This window comes from Mesocricetus auratus, unplaced genomic scaffold (genome assembly GCF_017639785.1).
Source record: "Mesocricetus auratus isolate SY011 unplaced genomic scaffold, BCM_Maur_2.0 Super-Scaffold_100691, whole genome shotgun sequence".
Taxonomy (NCBI): domain Eukaryota; kingdom Metazoa; phylum Chordata; class Mammalia; order Rodentia; family Cricetidae; genus Mesocricetus; species Mesocricetus auratus.
Window position 1 is genome coordinate 57,718,758 of NW_024429267.1, and position 20,787 is coordinate 57,739,544.

At 53.1% G+C, this 20,787-nt stretch overlaps 1 protein-coding gene across 1 annotated transcript in view; it reads right to left on the minus strand.

The window, feature by feature from the left end:
* Positions 1 to 2,093: 2,093 nt before the first annotated feature.
* The window catches only part of Ulk4 (unc-51 like kinase 4), a 267,099-nt gene continuing 248,405 nt past the window's right edge, over positions 2,094 to 20,787 (minus strand). The window contains 2 exon segments of the mRNA XM_040739628.1: positions 2,094 to 2,264; positions 3,793 to 3,878. Coding sequence (XP_040595562.1) covers positions 2,201 to 2,264; positions 3,793 to 3,878 — 150 coding nt within the window. The 3' untranslated portion in view covers positions 2,094 to 2,200.

The window sequence follows — 20,787 nt, forward strand, 5'->3', positions numbered from 1 at the left end:
CCTGGATGGGAGGGAGTGCTCGCTCCTTCTCTTCCCCGTGTCTCTTAGCACAATGTCACACCAGGGGAGGAAGTGCGTGTGGCCCAGCCTTGAGTACTGCACTGCGACTGACTGCCTGGGCTTCTGTGAAAGAACTGGTCCTGGCACTTAGCAGTAGCAAGCCTGTGGCTGGCATGCCTTCAGCTCCCACTCTTGCCTAAGAGCTTGAGCAGGCTTCCTGCAGCAGTCTCTGCCACATTGAGCAGTCACTAAAGCTGGATCCCCAACTGCTAGTCCTTGTCTGCTGCCACCAGGACCCAGCTGCTGGCCAGGTCTACGGACCAAAAAAATCATAGGCCTAAGCGTCCCTTCTTAGGCTGCCTCTGGCATGGGTAAGGCTGCTGTAGTTGAAGCCACCCGAGCCTATTGGGGAGATTTTTTTTTTTTTGCACAGTGTATTGAAAGTGCCCGGGGAAGGTGGTTCAGGGCATCCTTATGAGCTGCCCAGCGGCGAGACCCAGATCCTAACTCACCTTGTTCAACAGCCATAGGCACCAGAGCAGCTCTGATCGGGACTGTGTCAGCCCAGTGTACCCTGTGAGCTCATACAGAAGGCAAGCCAGTAGACACATGGCATTGAGCCTACAGGCCACCGTCACAGCCACCTCGGTGTCCTTTAGGATGGACGGGACGGAAGGCACAGCTGCCACCTGCTCTCAGGCTGTGGGCTAAGCAAAGGCCGTGAGCTGGGAGCTGTTGGAGCAAGAGGAGGCAGGGCCTGGGCAGCCACCTACCTGTGACATGTGCTTAGGGGCGGCTGAAGTGCAGGCAGGAGCCTGCACCTGGTCTGCTTGCCGCCACCAGCATCCTCCAGCTCAGGGAAGAGCCAACTATGTCTGCTGTCTGAGGGAGGGCAAGGAGGGGTTGTATTTGCCCTCTTTTGTCCCCAACCAGCATGAGCATCATGGCCTGCACATCAGTTCGAAAGTGTGAGGGTGGGGAGGCACGGCACATCAGGGAAGGGAGTGGGGTGTGGCCTGGCCGGGCAGGCCTAGCCTTTAACAAGACAGCAACCCTGCTTCACGCCACCAGGCCCGTTCCTGTAAGCCAGCCACCCAACAGAATGCTCTGGAATGTTAAAGCCTTCCTGTTGCTGGAAAGGGGGGAGAGAGGAGGAGGAATGTCCCAGTGCTTTGAAGCAGTTCCCTGCAGGATTCCAGAACTGAAGTGCTGGACCAAGGGAGGGTCACGGGGTAGGACCTGGGCCTACTCCCTCAGAGCACACAGCCACTCAGTCCATAGCCCAGCCAGGCCAGGACCACTTGGCGCACAGACTGGTGACAGACACCACTTGTAGCTGTATGAAATACTTAGAGCTTCTGTGTCTGTCACCTTACCCAAGTCCTGCTTGGAGATGCTCAGGACAGTGGAATCAACCCTACCCCAGCCTGGGCAAGAGGAGGGTCTGGCTGAGGAGGCTGTGGGGATAAGGAGGTTGGCATGGCTGCTTTGATGTGGTTGGGCGCTGGCACAGTATTGCTGCTTTTGTCACGGGGCTAGATGGGAGCAGCCTACCCAGATCATGTCACAGCAGGGCTGCTGGTGACGGTAGGACCAGCTTCCCTGCTACAGAGGAATCCTCTCTGCCTGCCTGACCTGGGCTAGCTGCTGCTAGAGATGGTCCTTCTGTGCAAGCCCCCTCCCCAGAGAAGCAGCCTGGAGCAGCAAATGGGCCCAGAACCTGGCCCAAAAGTAGTGCCAGCGGCCTCGCAGCTCATCTTCCAGTGCCGACTCAAACAGGCCCACCCACACAGCCCCCTCGTCCTTCACCATCCAGCAGACGACCTTGAGGGATGGAGGGCCATGGCAGAAGCTACTCCACCTCGACACCGCCACACACCCTCTAGCCAGGTTGTAGACTCCAGTGGTGTGCACTCCTGCCTGCAAACTGAGCTCGCGCTGAGTCTCACCCAGGCCTCCCTAGGATCCCTGGCATTCCTTGCTTGAAAAGGAAAGGGGCTGCTGCAGAGGCCTGTGGCTCACTTGAGGGAAAGCTTGCTTGGCCTCTGCATAGGGAAGGACAGCTCTGCAGTCAGAGAGGACTCGAGGCATCGTTCTGGCCCAGCGATTTTATTAGCTCCTCTTGAGGCTGATGGAGAGGAGGAAATGTGCGGGATCTAAGCTCACACTGCCGTTGATAGGAACCACTGGGTGGCCTTGTCTAGTGCTTAGCAGCTTGGAGGAGTTCTAGGGCCAAGGAGGCCACGACGGTGTCAGCAGGCGAGCTGTGGAAGAGCGGAGGTCATGTTAACAGGCATGTGTGGGTCTGGGCCCCTTGAGCCCATGCACCTCAGAGACCATTGTCGCTGTGGCTCAGCCTCAGGCCCTGGGCACCACCTGCCATCTTGAGTCTGCCTGTGTGGGATGGACAGACTGGACAGACACAGCCAGTTTGCCTGCCGGGCCCAAGCCCCTGCTTCTCAACCCTTCATGCCCACTGCACTGCCAGCTCCTGGCCACTACGGGCCTTGTCCACCAGGAACTGTGGGATACTGCTTGGAGACAGATAGCATATGGGCAATTGGGAGCTTAAAAAATGGAAGCTTTGTTATGTTTGAGACACAGGTAAGCCGGGCTGTGAGCAAAGCAGAATGCCTTGGAGAGAAAGGTTAGACTGCCCTCTCAGAAGCAAGGAAGTAGCGAGCTGTTAGCAAACAGGTGGGTGCGGGGCTGCAGCCCTGTGGGACGGGGCTGCCACCCCCTCGAGTCGAGGCCATGCATTCCTGCTCCGCTTCAAAGGCCCTGAGGGCTGGTGGAATGCCTTTGAACTTGGCCTGCTTCTGGCAGAGTCCAGGCCAGTCCTGTGGGGCCACGCTGCCCACCAAAGCCCCGGAGGAGTTGGCATAGAAGGAGGGAAGGGAGGAAGGGAGGAGAGCCTCCCGGCAGGGCTAAATCCAAACAAAGCAGTGCCGCCCACTCAGCCGGCCCTTGCAGGTGGGGACACCTGAACAAACCCAGACAGACAAGGCCGCGGCCGCCTGCCTCCTGGGTGTGGGCGGAGAGGGCACTAGCCTTCAAGAACACTGAGTCCTCTTTGGACACACTGGATCCAAATTTAAATCCAGCACAAGAATAAGCTACCTTTGGACTCAGGGCAAACAGCTCAGCAGGTTGGGGCGCAGATGGCCGGAGGGAAGGGGGAAGAGACCTCCCTGTTCAGTGGTCCAGCTACCCTGAGCAGTGTGGTGGCCTACACCTTACACCGTGGGTCCCCAAAGATGAGGGCTCTACCATCCTAGCAGCTTCTAACCTCACAGGACTGGACTGTAAGCTGCTGTATGGCATCAGCCTTGCCGGGCCTCAGCCAGTTCCCTTCAAGTGGACCCCAAATCCCAGACACTTATTGCTGAAACAAGCCACAGGAAATGCCAGATACCAGTGAAGGTTGGGCTCCCCCTGGGAGGTGGCCCCTCCCCAGGGTAGGGGATGCAGGAACCAGAGCTGTCTCCCTGAGCTCTGTGGTCATGGAGCCTTATCCTGACCAGGCTACAACACTGAACCAGCCATAGCCCTGCTTTCCAAATCGGGTTCCTGTCACTCCTTCCACCAAGTGTCATCCCGTCAGCCTCCATGTGCATGACATACTCCTTGGTGACGGGCCATACTGCTGGGGGTCGAGCCCCCCAAAGATGGGCTGAGGGAGGCAGCATGGCGCTGTGGCCGGGGCCAAGACTCCCTCTGCTGACGCCCATGGTCGGCAGCAGGACACTAGATGGGGCCCTGCTGTGGGAGGACACGCTTGTCTCCTCCTACCTGTGAGCTGGGACCAGGCGCTCCAGGGCCTGCAGCAGGCTGCCCGTGTTCCTGAGGCTTTCCAGGTGTTTGCCATTGGAGGTGACCTGCAAGGAAGGAGACAGTGTTCAGCCAACCCTTCTCCCACCTGTCCCTGCTGGAGGGGCCAGACCCACACAGTGCCCCATGGTCACTTTGCAAGGTAGGCAGGCATACAGCCTGTGCTCTAGATGATATCACGGAGGTTAGTGGATTTTAAGACTGCCTTGTTCGGTCTCCATGAGACTTGACACTGGCCTCAGGTCACCCCGCTGCTCAAGAATTCCATGTCTTTCCCCTTGATCATAGCAACTAGGGCAGGATCCCTTGCTCTCAGGAAGGGGGCAGTTAGGTCTGAACATGGGTCCTGAGTTGCGTGTGGCTGGCTGGACTAGGGACCCACTGTTAATTTCAGCCGCCATTTCCTGTGGTCCCTGCAGACCTGTGACTTACAGGAACTGCACATAGAGATGGCTGTCTGGAAGTGACAGGTGCGGCTCCCTGGTGGCCGGAGTAAGCACAAACTTACAGGCTGTATCAGATAGATCTAGGCCCAGTCACTGCTCTCCCAAGCCCCTCCCTCAAAGGGGACTGACTGTGCGCAGACACGGTGCATGGTGGGGCCTCTGGGAAGACACTCCATAAACTGCAACGAGATGATGCCTTTACCCACAAGGCACAATTAAGTGGCTAAGGGAATGGACCACGATAGCACCCTTTGTAGCTCATGAGCACGGGCGAGAGGGTGTACTGGACACAAGAAGTCACCTTGGTCAGGACCCCACCTACCGTTTGCAGTGTGTGGCCATCAGTGAAGGGGTAATGATCCAACAGAGACTAGGTGTTCCAGTCTAAAAGCGACACTGTTAGCAGTGCTCCACCCTCATCTCCAAAGACACACTGAAGGGGCGGGATGTGTGTGTGTATGTGTTGAGGATGGGGAGGAGGACGGTGAAGAGCTATCTTCTGGACAAACTGAGCAGCTGAGCTCACCTGCGTAAGATCAAGATGCGCACATAGTGGGGGGGGGGTCTCAGGGCTCCACGGAGAGGGGCGGTGTTTCCTGGGCTCCATCTCCTAACTGCTATTGGCAGGTGACAGCTGCTGGGGGAGGGAGAGTCCTTTGTGTCCCTACTGGTCCGTTTCCCATGACCCAGTGGATGACGCCACACCAGGCACATACAGGCAGGCACTAAGTGAACCTAATGGGTTTTTGCCTGCAGAGATGGCGTTTGGTCTCCTGGGGCCGGCATTTCAAGGTGGCTCTTTAGCCGTTTGCCACAGGTGCTGTGACCTGGATGCCAGTCTGGGGAGAGCATGAAGGGCTCTTGACTGTTGGGCCATCTCTTTAGCTCCCTGTGCAAAGTATAATCCCAGTGCTACCATTAAAGCTGGCAGAGACACAGTAGCGTGTAGAAAGCAAGCCAGAAAGGAGAGAGCAAGGGAACACTGGTAGTCAACAAATCAAATAAAAAGGACTAGATCCTGACAACCCCACGGAGTAGGTCAACTTACACACAGCAAGCAAGTTTCTAAATGAGTTTTAGAATGACCAACAACATACCATCCCACCAGCCTCAAGATGGAAATCCCCAGGAAGAATTTACTCACATAGTTTTAAGGTCCACTGCGGGACAGGAAAGAACTTGCAATGTGGTAATGGCAGGTAAAGAAGAAAGGACACTTGGGTGGGACTCCTGGCTCCTGGCCCCAGGGCATGGTCCCTCCACCTGAAGCAGGGTGTGGAGCTGAGCCTGTAACCTTTTGAAGAACAGGTTTGTTCTCTCAATACTTCAGTTTCACTAAAACCCAAACTGGGTCTCTTCACAGTCACCCACCTATTGCTCTTTGGAGCAGGGTCTGTTCTGTGCATACAGACCTGGAAAGGCACGGTGCCTTTCGGAATGGAGCGTGTGTGCGTGTGTGTCGGGAGAGGGTGAGCAGACATTTGTCCTCTGCTGGATTCACAGCTAGATAAAGACTGGGAAGAACACTTCAGAGGGAGCGGGTGGAGAAGACACCCAGACACCCAGCAGCGAGCGCCCTTCTAGAAGTCACCAGAGGCCAAGCCAGCTCAGCTGTGCATGCGTAGATCTTGGCATTCATAACGTCACAAGGCAGGTGCCCAATTTTCAGCTTTATTTTCATCTTGACACATTAGCCAGGTCCAGCACGGCAGTAGCACGCCAGTCACGACTTCCTGCTGGTAAAGGGATGGGTAGCATCTGGCTACCATCAAATCATAACAGAAACAAAATTTCCACTGAATACACGAAGCTAACCCAATTGCTACTGTTGTTGGAGAATTTGAACTCCATATTAAGGCCGGTTTTATGCAGTTTCATTTCTGTAGCTGTGGCAAAACTCTTGACAGAAAGCAGCTTTGGGGAGAAGGTAACTATTTTAGGTTAAAATTGCAGGTGAACTCAAGGCAGGGACTTCAAACATTAAGGCCCATCACATCCACAGTCGGTGTTCTGAGGCACCTCTGACAGGTCCGGGCAACCCTGATGGATAGGACGCACCGGGGCCAGCCCAGGGGCTCTGTGGTACTTGTCCCAGACGCATGTGTCACACAAGGAGGGTGTGGCCTCAGGTCTCACAGGTACAAGCAAAAACAAGCATGTAACTATGACAACTCTACTTCACGGAGTTAAAATTGCAAAAGCAAATCTCTCCATTCAGACTCACACCGACCTCTTACGTGCTCATTGTCTTCTCAGCTGCATTTTCGGGTTTTGTCAGTCATGTCTCTAGACTGCTTCACAAGACACACTTGCCTTCCTTCTGCCATCTGATGCCAGGGCAGATGGTGTGACAGCATGGACCAGTCCCTCTCCTGTTCCCCATCACGTGTTGTGGGGTACATGCTGGGGCTGTCCAGAAGCTTCTCTGGCAGCTGCAAAGGTCTCACTGCCTGGATGTAAGGCTCTTGAGGACCTTGTGACCTCCACTGGGTGCTGACTGAGCACATCCCACATGGATGGAGGAAGGATTTTCAGTCTTCATGCTGAACTGCACTGGGGGTAGGGGTGGAGGCGGAGGTTCCCCAGAGTCCAGTTTAGGGTTTGTTTGTTTTTTTCTCACAAAAACATGTGGGGCAAACTCATGGAAACTGAACAATGATCAACTGAACCACCACTGGGTCAAGGAAGAAAAAAAGACTTCCTAAAATGTACTGAAAATGACCCCACACCATACCCAGACTTAGAGGACACAATGAAAGCAGTGCCAAGACAAAAGTTCACAGCACTAAAGGCCTACATAAGGAAGCTGCAAAAATCCCACACTGGTGAATTAACAGAACAACGAAAGTGCTAGAACAAAGAGAAGCAAACTCGCCCCGAAGGAGTAGATGGCAAGAAATAGACCAATTGAGGGCTGAAATCAATAAAATAAAACAATACAAAGAATCAATGAGACAAAGAGTTGGTTCTTTGAGAAATTCAACAAAATAGACAATCCTTTATCTAAACTAACCAAAAGACACAGAAAAATAAAATACTGGTAAACCAAATTCAAGAACACACCAGAAAAAAATCATCCACTATGACCAAGTAGGATTCATCCCAGAGATGCAGGGATGGTTCAACATATGAAAATCCATCAATGTAATCCACCATATAAACAAACTGGATGAAAAAAAAGAAAACACATGGTAATCTCATTAGACGCTGCAAAAGCCTTCAACAAATTTCAACACCCCTTATGATTAAGGTCTGGGAGAGAATAGGGATACAGGGAACATACCTAAACATAATAAAGGAAATTTACAGTAGCCCAACAACCAACATCAAACTAAATGGAGAGAAACTCAGATTAATCTCACTGAAATCAGGAACAAGACATATCTATGTAACATAGTACTTGAAGTTCTAGCTAGAGCAATAAGACAACAAAAGGAGATCAAGGGGATACAAATTGGAAAAGAAGTCAAATTCTCGCTATTTGCTGATGATATACTATATATAAGTGACCCCAAAAATTCTATCAGAGAACTCCTACAACTGATAAACACCTTCAGTAAGTAGCAGGATATAAGATTAACTAAAAAAAATAGGTAGCCCTCCTGTATATGGATGGTAAACAGGCTGAGAAAGAAATCAGAGAAACATCACCCTTTACAAAAGCCACAAATAACAAAATATCTAGGAGGTAACTCTAACCAAACCAGTGAAAGACCTGTATGACAAGAATTTTAAGTCTTTTAAGAAAGAAATTAAAGAAGCTAACAGAAAATGGAAAGATCTCCCATGCTCTTGGATAAGTAGTATCAGCATAGAAAAATGGCAATCCTACCAAAAGTAATGTTCGGATTCAACGCAATCCCCATCAAAATCCCAGCACAATTCTTCATAGACCTTGAAAGAAAAATACTTCATATGGAAAAACAAAACACCTAGGATAGCCAAAACAGTCTTATACGATAAAGGAACTTCTGGAGGCATCACCATCCTTGACTTCAATGAAATGAAAACAGCTTGGTATTGGCATTAAAAACAGGTAGACCAATGTAATCTAGTCAAAGACTCTGATATCAATCCACACACCTATGAACACCTAAATTTTGACAAAGAAGCTAAAAATATAAAATGGAAAAAAAGCATATTCAACAAATGGTGCTGGCATAACTGGCTGTCAACATGTAGAAGAATGCAAATAGATCCACCATATCTATTGCCATGCACAAAACTCAAGTTGAAATGGATAAAAGATCTCAATATAAACCCATCCACATTGGACCTCATAGAAGAGAAAGTGGAGCTGGGTGGTGGTGGCGGCGGCGCACGCCTTTAATCCCAGCACTGGGGAGGCAGAGGCAGGCAGATTTCTGTGAGTTTGAGGCCGGGCTGGACTGACAGCCTCCAAAACAATACAGAGAAAGAGAAACCCTGGAGAGAGAGAGAGAGGGGGGGGGGGGGAGGGGGAGAGAGGGGGAGAGAGGGAGGGAGAGAGAGAGAGAGAGGGAGGGAGAAAGGGGGAGAGAGGGAGAGAGAGGGAGAGAGAGGGGGAGAGAGGGAGAGAGAGGGAGAGAGAGGGAGGGAGGGAGAGAGAAAGATGGAGGGAGAGGGAGGGAGGGAGAGGGAGGGAGGGAGAGAGGGAGGGAGAGAGGGAGGGATGGAGAGGGAGAGAGAGTGGGAGGGAGGGAGAGAGAGATGGAGAGAGAGGGAGGGAGGGAGAGGGAGAGAGAGGGAGGGAGGGAGAGAGAGAGGGAGGGAGGGAGGGAGGGAGGGAGAGAGAGAGAGAAGAGAATGAATGGGCACAGGAGACTACTTCCTAAAGAGAACACCAGTAACACAGACACTAAGAGCAACAATTAATAAATGTGACCTCCTGAAACTGAGGAGCTTCTGTAACGCAAAGAACATGGTCAACAAAATAAAACAGCAGCCCACAGAATGGGGAAAGATCTTCACCAACCCCACATATGACAGAGGGCTGATCTCCAAAATATACAAAGAACTCAAGAAACTAGGCATAAAACTACCAAATAATCTAATTAAAAAATTGGGATATAGATCTAAATAGGAAATTATCAACAGAACAATTTCAAATGACACCTAAGAAAATGCCAAACATCCTTAGTCATCAGGGAAATGCAAATCAAAACCACTATGAGATCAAAAACACCAATGACAGCTTATGCTGGAGAGGATGTGGAGAAAGAGGAACACTCCTCCACTGCTGGTGGGAGTGCAAACTTGTACAGCCACTGTGGAAATCAGTATGGCAGTTTCCCAGAAAAGTAGGGATCAACCTACCTCAAGACCCTGCAATACCACTGTTGGGCATATACCCAAAGGAGGCACATTCATACCACAAGGACATTTGCTCAACTACATTCATAGCGGCATTATTTGTAATAGCCAGATCTTGGAAACAACCTAGATGCACCTCAACCGAAGACTGTATAAAGAAAATGTGGTATATTTACACAATGGAGTACTACTCAGTGGTAAGAAACAATGACATCCTAAAATTTGCAGGTAAATGGACAGAACTAAAAAACAAACTAACAAAAAACAAAAACAAAAAAAAAACACCCTGAGTGAGGTAACCCAGACCCAGAAAGACAAATATAATATGTACTCATAATTGAATACCAGACATAAAGCAAAAGATACCCAGTCTATAATCCACAACCTCAGAGAAGCCAGAACCCTCTTCCAGAATCAGATGGAAGAAGATGCAGAAATCCACAACTAACCATTGGGCCGAGCTCCTGGAGTACAATTGAAGTGAGGGAGGAGAGATAATATGAACAAAGGAGTCAAGACCATGACGGGAAAACCCACAGAATCACCTGGCCCAAGCTAGTGAGAGATCACTGACTCAGGTCTGACAAATGGGAACCTGCATAAGATCAAACTAGACTCCCTGAATATAGGTGACAATGGTGTGACAATATATGAGACCACTGGCATTGGTCCAAGATCTAACTCTAATGCACAGCTGACTTAGTGGAGCCCATTCTATATGGAGAAATACCTTGCTCAGCCTGGTCACAGGGTGTGGGGGTGGAGAGGTGCCTTGGTCCTGCCTCAACGAGATGATGGGAGGGACTTAGTAGACTTCCTAGGGGGAGGCCTTATGCCCTCTGTGGAGCAGATGGGAAGTGTGGGGGGATGGGAGGAGCTGAGGGAGGGGGGGACTGGGATCGGAATGTAAAAGATAACGTAATAAAATGTTTTTAAAGGAAGCATGTGGGGCCCTAAACAAGGGAATGAACTGAAAGAGACCTAGAGATCTCAAAAGGACAATTGCCCATGTCTCAGTCAGGGCTCTGCTGCTGTGCAGAGACACCATGGCCACAGCAGCTCTTACAAAGGAAAGCATTTAATTGGGCTGGTTTACAGTTTCAGAGGGGAGCATGGCGGCAGGCAGGCAGACATGGTGCTGGAGAAGTAGCTCAGAGTTCTGCATCCAGATCGGAAGGCAGCCGCGAGAGAACCACTGGGTCTGTCGTGAGCATTTGGGACCCCAAAGCCCACCCTCGGTGACACGCTTCCTCCAACAAGGCCATACCTCCTGACGCCACTCCCTAAGGATTCAAACATATGAGCTATGGGGTCATTCTTATTCAGATTTCCACTAAGTAGGTGAGCAAAACAATGAACAGGCAGTTCTCAAAAGAAGAAATACAAACAGCCAATGCATATTGGGAATGGTCTCCACACCTCCAGCATCAAAGAAATGAAAATCAGAACACGGAGATTCCATCTGGCTCCAGTTGGAAAGTGGAGCATCACGAAAACAAGCAGGGGCTGCACAGACCGCTCGCAGTCAAGAGCGGTGGCTGCCTTTGCGGAGGACCCAGGTTTGATTCCCAGCACCCACAGGGCAGCTCACAACCATCTGTAACTCCAGTTCCAGGGGACCTGGTGCCCTCTTCTGGCCTCTGTGGGGACTGCACATGCATGGTGCACATACATACACACAGGCAAAACACCCATGCTGTGCATAAATTAAAATTAAGGAGAAAAGGGTGTGGAACGATGACACCTTAGCTCTGCTGGTGGGAATGTAAACTGAAACGGCCATGGTGGGGATCAGCAGAGTCTTCCTGAACCCCGACAGAGACCCGGCATGTGACGGGCAAACCACCAGGTGCTGCACCCACCCACGGGGATCTAAGTCAGCACACCACCGAGAACCCACATGGCTACGGCTACTGCTGGTGTTCACACCAGACCAGGAATGGACCGGCGGGGATGGCCACCAGCGGACGGGTGACACAGCGGGGCGGGGTTTTACTCAGGTGAGAGGAAGGAGGAAATGATGCCGATGCAGGGGAGTGGATGGAGAGCTCATCGTGCCAAGTGACGTCAGCTGGCCTCGGACAGACAGACAGACAGTGGCTCCTAGAGCTGGGGCTGGAGGGGACATGGCGCACACACAGCCCGTCCCTGTGCATCTTTCCGGACCTGAGGTGTCATGACAAGGGGCGCAGGCAGCAGGCTGGGAGAGCAGGCTTCAGCTGGCACTGATGCTGGCGGCCTTCATTCTGTGCCTCCGTCCTTCCCTTCCTCCTCCTGGCTGGTCTGCCCCTAACTGGTCACCGGCTCTCCCCTCACGTCGGGTCTGACCCTGCCCAGCCGGAGGCCACGGGTGGCAAGATGAGGGTCTCAGTGTTTTCCTTTTTCACCCACGAGACAGAGTTGTTTTCTGGATGGAATTCATCCACACACCACTCCCTCTTTCACTCGAGTCTGGCCGGTTCTCTCAGGTCTTCTCAGGGCGGGCAAAAAATGCCCTTCTTGCTTAGAAACTGGCCGTAATTACATCCGTTTCCAGCCATTAAGTCCAGTAGGTGTGAAGTGTTGCATGTAAGGCCTTTTAGGCCTCATTGAATTACCTCCCCTGCCACAGCCAGCCCCAAAATAAGCGAGAGGAGGAAACAGGTTTAACTGGGCAGGAAATGGGAGTTGTGGGATTAGGCATAAATCAGAGCCTATGCAGAGGAAGCTCCAGTGAAGGAGAGGGCCAGGGCACGTATCTGCCAAGAGACCTGTAAGACTAGGTGCTTACAGACGAGACCAGAGGTCTCCAGGGCAACAGCAGGCCGCAGTGGGATGAGGCTGGGGCAATTCCTCACCAGAGAGAACTTCACAGGTCAGGTCACAGCCATCATGAGTTAACCCCACAGCCTCCTCCTTTGATCAGTTCGCCTCTTTGCAAAGGGAGGACCCCACAGTGACGGCCACTCAACTCTTCCGTGCTGTTCAGCCACCGTCGGGGCGATGGGGAAATCCCTACAAAGTCCTCTCCCCCAATTACAACGTGAGTCCCCTCGGGCATTGGCAGCAAGCATGGAGACTCCAAGCTCGAGGCTCCAACGAGTCAAGTCCAAGGCCCTCAGCGTCTCAGAGATGGGCAGGAAGGACACACAGCATGGGTGTGGTGAGCACATGTGGCCGGCAAGGGTCCTGCAGATGTCACCAGGGCTCTGAGATCAGAGTGACTCGGTGTGCAGATTCAGGATATGTCCTAGCTGAGTGAAGTCGCCAAACAGCTTGTTGAGTTAAACATCTAAGTAGCCCTTGGGGAAGGGGAAGACAATGTGACTCCTTCGTGGTCCATAAGGAGAGCACTTCAGTCCCATGAGAGCCGAGGTGGCCGTGAGCCCTCCTGATGGAGCCATGGTGGGCCATGGAGTTTACGCCTGAAGGTGGAGGTGTGGCTATACTCTTGGCGCAGAGGGGACATCAGCTAATTGACAGTTTTCATAATATTCTTGGTAGACTCACCACATGGACATTTTGGTAAGTGATCACTTTTTAACACACAACAAAATGGTCACCTCAGTGGGTCGTGAGCCTCTGAGCCACGTTGGGAGTGGTGACAAGATGGCGGCCGTGACCAGCTGTGGGTTTTGCTCATAACTTAAGCAGAAACACCTTTGCTACAGGAAAGCATGGCACCCGCAGGTAAGGAAGGGTGACTGAGGGACATTACAGGGTGGGCCTGGTTCCCAATCTTCTTTGAGTCTGTGTTCACTAAAACTCCAAACAGAGTTGGGATTCCAATATAACATGGGAGGTCTTGGGGTCAGAGGGACAGGAGAGGAGGCCACAGTGGCTAGGCCATGCCCTGCCATCCTCAGTGTGGGCGGGGCCCCAGTCTCCGCTCAGGGAGGCAGGTGAGGGGCTGCTCAAGGCCAGTGGGCAGATACACAGCCACGGAAGCCAGGGCAGACATGAATGGCGCCAGGGAGTGACATGACCAGGCAGGTACCCCCATGGCGCTCACCCCCGTCCCAGGAGCCTGTCCAGAAACCAGCTGGATACTTGGGCAGCCAGCAAAGTAAGAGTCAGGGAAGCTGCCCCAGCCCGCAGTGACTCAGGTCCTCTTGGGCCTTACTCTGTCCTCCAGCCTCACCTTGAAGGTCTCTGTTTCTAAGGGGCACTGAAATTCTTTCCCATTAGCAAAACGGGGAGGAAAATAAAACGAAAAGGGAAATTAGAATTAAAGTCTATCTTGGCTTCATGATTAAAGTCGTCAGGTGCCAACTGGTCAGAATTTAAGCCGGGCCCTGACAGCTAGATGGCCAGAATCCCCGTGCTCTTGTGACTTTGGTCAAGGGTCTTGATCAAATGCTGACGCCTTTGGGAACACCTGAAAGGTGACCCACGGGAGCAGCTCTAGTGTGACTTTGCCCCTCCCTCAGCCAGGACCCCACCCTGGGGGCTTTCTTTGGGGGTGCCTTTGAGGAAGGTTGTCTGCAGGAGAGCAGACACATGGCTGAGGGAGAGAAGGAACTGTGGGGGCGGGGCTTGGGAAACACGGGGGTCAGCTGACCCACACAGGCCAGGACTTGGCCTCCACCTATGCATTATGGGCGCCTCAGCCTCTTCAATGATAGGCAGAGGCCGAGATGACCAGCTGGCCTTTGGCCTCTGCCTGCTGGGTCTCCAAGGGGATCTTGCAGGCGGGAAGTTGGGGGTGCGGGGAGGCTGAGAGGACAGATGCCCCTGTCATGACAGGGTTTAGGATCTGGACTCTGGGGCCCTGTGATTACAGGGTGACATGTCACACATGTCCTCCTGGAAAGCACTGGATACTTTAACAGAAACACAAGCTGCCCTGGGCTGAGCCTCCTCATGTGGGTGGAGTCCAGGCTCTGGAACAGCTCTGGTCTGTTCCACAGAGAGACTTGGACAGGGACGTGACTGAGGCCAGTCACAGAGCTCTGAGAGGACCAAGGGCTCCCTCTCGATCTGCGTGGGACACCTGTGGAGGTGGGAGTGCTTGCAGCAGGGTGTGGGGGTCCCAGGGACAGTCCTTTCCCTGGTTCCTACACATTTCTTAGTGGCGTTAAGGTTAAAAGTCAGAGTAGAATCCAAAAGAAAACCCTTCAGGCACTGCCTGATAAGAGCTTGCCCCCCCCCAGTTCAAACGCAAAAGCTTTCAGAGGGGCTCCCTCCAAAGAGGGCAGGGAAGAATAAAGGAGGGGACACGGGCACACTCTCCTCTCCTCCCCACAGCCTTTCGCCCCAGCACACTGTGCGCGCACCAGCGTCACACTGCTCCCAGTAAACACCCACAGTCATCACACCCGCACCAGAAATAAGGTCACTCTGGTGCCCACCCTCAGAGAGCCACCAAGGCCACGCCCACAGAGTCAGGGCGGCTGCTCCTGTAGTCTCCTCACACCATTCTGCATGGCCAGGACAGGGAAAGATGGAGGGGAGGGAGGGGGAGACAGAGATACAGTTAACGACTATGAAGGCGTTTGAGGCTTATAGAAATGCATGGCGGACGCTTCTTCTGAAGCAAGGGACTCAGTGGATGGTAGGAAGCCTCAGCTGCCCACGGCATGCCCACCTTTAGGTCTTCATTTGAAGACCCCTCCCTACGAAGCCCCCTCCCTATGAAGCCCCCATCCTATGAAGCCCCCACCCTACGAAGCCCCCATCCGTATGAAGCTCCAGAAAAGTGCAGACCGACATCTCCAGTTGCAGAGCAGGCTGGGGAGCTGAGCCTCCCGGTGCAGCAGACAGGCCAGCCCTGGGCCCCTCCCCACACTCCCGACCCCAGCAACTCAGGAGATGCCTCACAGCCTAAGCAGACGGGTCTCCAGTCACAGCCACACATCTTTTTCTCTTATGGCCCTCCTGGGTGGTACTCTGAAGCAAGCATCACTGTGGCTGTCTGAAAGTGGCCCTGTGTGCATCCCAGAATGCATCAGGATCCCAGTCAAAAGACCCAAGTGGCCCGACCAGGACTTTTCTTTTTAGTACCGGGACCAAAGTGGGGACTTCATGTGCTCTAGAGGCACCGCTGTCCCCAGGGACTTTGTGGGTTTGGGTTTGCGGGCAGGGAGGCAGCCCCGCCCACTTGGGTTACCCTCCCCTAGCCCATGAAGAGGAATAAAAGCCACAGACTGACCCAGGCTGTCCTTCTACAGAAGACCCCAGAGACAGACTTCTGAGCACTACCTGTGTCTCCTTTGCATTAGCCTGTAACTCACTAACTTTTCTCTTGCAGTGTCTAATTTGCAGCCAACCTTACCCTGTGTATTTCCATCCCAGACTCTGTAGCTTTACTTCTCGTTTCTCGTTTAAAACTGACTCCAGTGGCTCCGGACTTCACACATGCGCAGGGTACCGACTTGTGAAGTCTGAGTCGGCTCCGGACGGCTCTCCCTCCCTCGCACGCCTTTAACGGGTGACCGTTCCTGTATAATGTGCTTGGGGTGCAGCGGACTCACTGCAAACCCTGGTTGTCTGAGGTCTTGCTTCTCTGCATTGCTAGGGCTCTGTCCAGGGCTAGCTTTTCCCCACCAGAGGCAAGGGGCGCTGTGTGTTCTACTTGACAGATTTTTCCAGGTACAACAACAGGTGGGCTGGCCCTGGGTGAGCATTCTGGCGCAGTTCACTGTGAATGTTTCCCATGGTCTTTAGCTTCCCACACAGGTGGTCATGACTCCTGCCCCATACTCAGTGGGGATCAATGGGCCCCGAGCTTTCTGTCCAGAGCTCTGTGCTGTGAACACTGTCTGCCGTGGCCTCCCTCCTCCCTGTGCTCTGTGCCTTCTGCCCAGGGCCTCTGCTGCTGTCCATGCCAGTGTCCCACAAGCCCTGGCTACAGACGCCAGTGTCTAGTGTCGTGTTAATTCCTCCCTGCATGACCCATTCTTCCTCTCAGCTGTTCTCAAAGGGACGGCAAATCTGGGCTGTAGAACTCCGTGTGGGCCAGAGGCAGAGATTCTGATATTAATTTGTAACATTCCACCTCCCCAAGCTGCTGGCCACATGGGGGTCTCCGGTTCTTTGGTTTTGTCCTCAGCTTATGGTATCTTTTAACGTTGCCCGGGAATACAGGCAGACAGCAGCATACTACTCCGTCATGGTGGTTGTTTTTCTCCCAGAGATAAAGATTAATTAACTTCCCTGAAAGGCCCAAGGATTGGCTCTTGAAAGCTGGTAGCGTCCTCAGAATCCTAATTTAAATTATTCATGAGATCTTTGCCAGCGACAAATCCAAATTAATGTCAAGCCTTGGCCTAGAACCCACGGCTATAACAATCGTGGCCCAGAATAAAAATGTCCGTGGGCCAGTGACCACTTCTCATGTGTTTCCAGGGTTTCTAATGAGCGGTGTGGCTGTTTCCACCCTAGGAAGCTGGGTTCCAGTTTTGTGTCATTTCTCATGGATACAGGAGCCTAGAGCTTCTGTTTGTGTGATGGGCAAAGATGAGGGAAGTTTGCACGACAAGCTGCTGCTGTCACAGCTACACAGCAGGGCTGTGCCTGCTGGGAACCCTGAGTCAGACTACATGCGGTTTTAGTAGGCAATGGTTGCTCCCTGCACTGCCCCTCAACTTGGCTCAGAGGCCCTCGTTCCACGGGAGCCAGAGCAGAGGAGTGGGCTATCCTAGGAATGAGAGAGAGAGAGAGGGAGGAAGGGAGAGAGAAAGAGAGGGAGGGAGGGAGAGAGAGAGAAGAAGAGGAGGAGGAGGGGGAGGGAGGAGGGAGGGAAGGATTGAGGGAGGAAGAGAGACTGAATGAGTGAATGAATGAGCCAGTGAATGAACGAATGAGTAGTGCTTGGTGGAGGTCCCGGAAAGGCTCCTACTGCTCTCTGTAAAGACCAAGGCGACAGTGATGGAACAGAGGGAGCGGCCTGGACTCTGGGGGCACCTGGGTCGTGATCACAATCAGGGGCGGCAGATGTCCTGCAGTCACACCCCCACCAGTTTTCCAGGGTGATGTTCTGGCGCCTGGTTGGCGGCTCTGTGGCGACATTTGCACATGGATTTTGCTTTAGAAAGTGTTTGTCTTGTGTCACATGGCACTCGGGCAATTCTGAGGCAAGCCGTTAGGAAGAGAGAAACAAAACAGTAGATCAAAAGATCAAAGTTTAAAGTATGCCACAGGATCAAAGTCGCTCCCATCCCTGAGTGCAGGAGTGCCGGTCTTCTGAGAAAGATGAGGACCCACCCCAAAGGATGGCTCCAGGGTGGGGAGAAAGCTGCCGGCACTTGCCCTGACAAGCGGAGGTGCCAGTCAGATGCTGGGGGCCTCAGGAGAGCATCTGCAGGCTAGTGAACATGGCCAGATTCCTCCCTCATGGTTCAAGCCCACAAGGTGACACAAGGTGACAACGGATGCAGCCACGCCCCTCAACGAAGACTGGCCCAGCTTCCACTTGGTACCCAGGAGGAGCAGGTGGCGCATACGCTGTCCCGACTGGGCCTGGGGCTCGCACAAGACTGAGTTAAGAGGCAGCGACGGAACAGGGCATCCGCTCAGAGGGAGACTCGGCGCCCTCTCCAGCGCCAGGCCTCAGGAGCTCAGATTTCCCTCCTTTGGAGGACGCGCTTCTCTTGAGGCTTGATCTACGGCTGCTGTTGCTTCCTTGGTCACCTCAGGCCAGAGCTCTTGCCGTGTCCTTCCTTTGGCTGAGAGGTATGTGTGTCAGAGGGTGACAGTGGGTGACCACAGGTGACAGAAGTGGCAAAGGTCAGGACAGGCTGGTCTGAGGGCCGCCTTGAAAATCAGACAGACAGACAGACAGACACCCAACACCACAAAATCAAATTCTGCGTGGAAGCAGCCGGTGTGAACAGAACCAAAGGCTGACAGGACAGTTGCAACGACTGTCACCAGGGGTGACAGAAATCTGTGAGCATGAGCTCAGCTCAACAGAGCAGAAACATCCAGAGAACAGGACAGGATGGAGGCTGCTGACACCATAGCCTCGCTATTGGCAGAAACTGACTCAAAGCGGGAATCCTGTCAGCGTCCTGAGAGAATGTCCTTGCTGAGGCCTCGCTTTGACCGACATGTTGGCAGGCCTGCCTGAAGGAAGGGCTCTCTCCGTCTTCAGAGATAAACTCCTAACCGTGTCCCGTAGGTTGATGAGGGCACATTATGGCCTATGAAGGCCCTCCAGACACTGTTGCCTTGTATCCCTGTGAGACCCCTGTGAGGTGGGTGGGTGTTCTTGGGTCTTTGCTTTTCAGAACTTGGGTGAGTAAGGTCACACAGTGACTGACATCCCACACACGAGTCTGGTAGCTACGTGAGTAAGGCTGGATTTTCAGATCTGCCCAGGCGGGGCCTCCAAGGCTACAAACCTGCCGTCAGCTAGGAGCAGACAGGGAGGAGGAGACAGGGGACACCAAAGGTTAAGATAGGGGACACACTTCTTTAAGGGCTCAGGGGACACCCAAGGGTGCAGCAGGGCCATGGCATGGGAGAGGGGGGCTGGCGGCAGGTGAACAAAGGTGGGGTGGGACCCAGGAAGGAGCTTTGGGACAACGGCTTCCTGCTGAGGATACAGGTCACTTCCTTCACTTCCTGCTGAGGACACGGGTCACTTCCCTCACTTCCTGCTGAGGACACGGGTCACTTCCTTCACTTCCTGCTGAGGACACGGGTCACTTCCTTCACTTCCTGCTGAGGACACGGGTCACTTCCCTCACTTCCTGCTGAGGACACGGGTCACTTCCTTCACTTCCTGCTGAGGACACGGGTCACTTCCTTCACTTCCTGCTGAGGACACGGGTCACTTCCTTCGCTTCCTGCTGAGGACACGGGTCACTTCCTTCACTTCCTGCTGAGGACACGGGTCACTTCCTTCACTTCCTGCTGAGGACACGGGTCACTTCCTTCGCTTCCTGCTGAGGACACGGGTCACTTCCTTCACTTCCTGCTGAGGACACGGGTCACTTCCTTCACTTCCTGCTGAGGACACGGGTCACTTCCTTCACTTCCTGCTGAGGACACAGGTCACTTCCTTCACTTCCTGCTGAGGACACAGGTTACCTTCCCTCACTTCCTGCTGAGGACACAGGTCACTTCCCTCACTTCCTGCTGAGGACACGGGTCACTTCCTTCGCTTCCTGCTGAGGACACGGGTCACTTCCTTCACTTCCTGCTGAGGACACGGGTCACTTCCTTCACTTCCTGCTGAGGACACGGGTCACTTCCTTCACTTCCTGCTGAGGACACGGGTCACTTCCTTCACTTCCTGCTGAGGACACGGGTCACTTCCTTCACTTCCTGCTGAGGACACGGGTCACTTCCTTCACTTCCTGCTGAGGACACGGGTCACTTCCTTCGCTTCCTGCTGAGGACACGGGTCACTTCCTTCACTTCCTGCTGAGGACACGGGTCACTTCCTTCGCTTCCTGCTGAGGACACGGGTCACTTCCTTCACTTCCTGCTGAGGACACAGGTCACTTCCTTCACTTCCTGCTGAGGACACAGGTTACCTTCCCTCACTTCCTGCTGAGGACACGGGTCACTTCCCTCACTTCCTGCTGAGGACACAGGTCACTTCCCTCACTTCCTGCTGAGGACACAGGTCACTTCCCTCACTTCCTGCTGAGGACACAGGTTACTTTCCTTCAGTTCTGGGGCCCAGCATTCCCACATGAAGCCTCACCCACCCTGCCTCTCGAGAGCATTTTCTCTGCGAGACTTTCCTATGACGGTGACAGGTGTTCAGAGGTCAGATCTACAAGGGCACAGGTCACACCTTCCCGGTGTAGGATGCGGCACTGTGCATGCGGACTGCTCGCCGAGGCTGGCGGAGGGGATGGCACGGAAGGCTCTCAAAGATGGCGCAGAAGGCTCTCAAAGACGCCCAAGTAACCCTGAAACACAGAGAGCCTGGCAGCAACCGACGGAACTGAGAACGGAAACACACACACTCAGACACACATACACACACATGCACACACATGTGCACACAGACACACCTGTGCACACAGACACAGACACACAAATACACACACAGAGACACAGACACACACATACATAGACACATGTGCTCACACTCACTCATACATGTAGAGACACAGACACACACATATACACACACAGACACATGTGCCCACACACATATATACACACAGAGACACAGACACACACACTCAGACACATGTGTGCATACACATGTGCACACACGGGCAGACATGCACACGTGCACACACCTGGACTGTCACCCAGCAGGCAGGACCTGGGT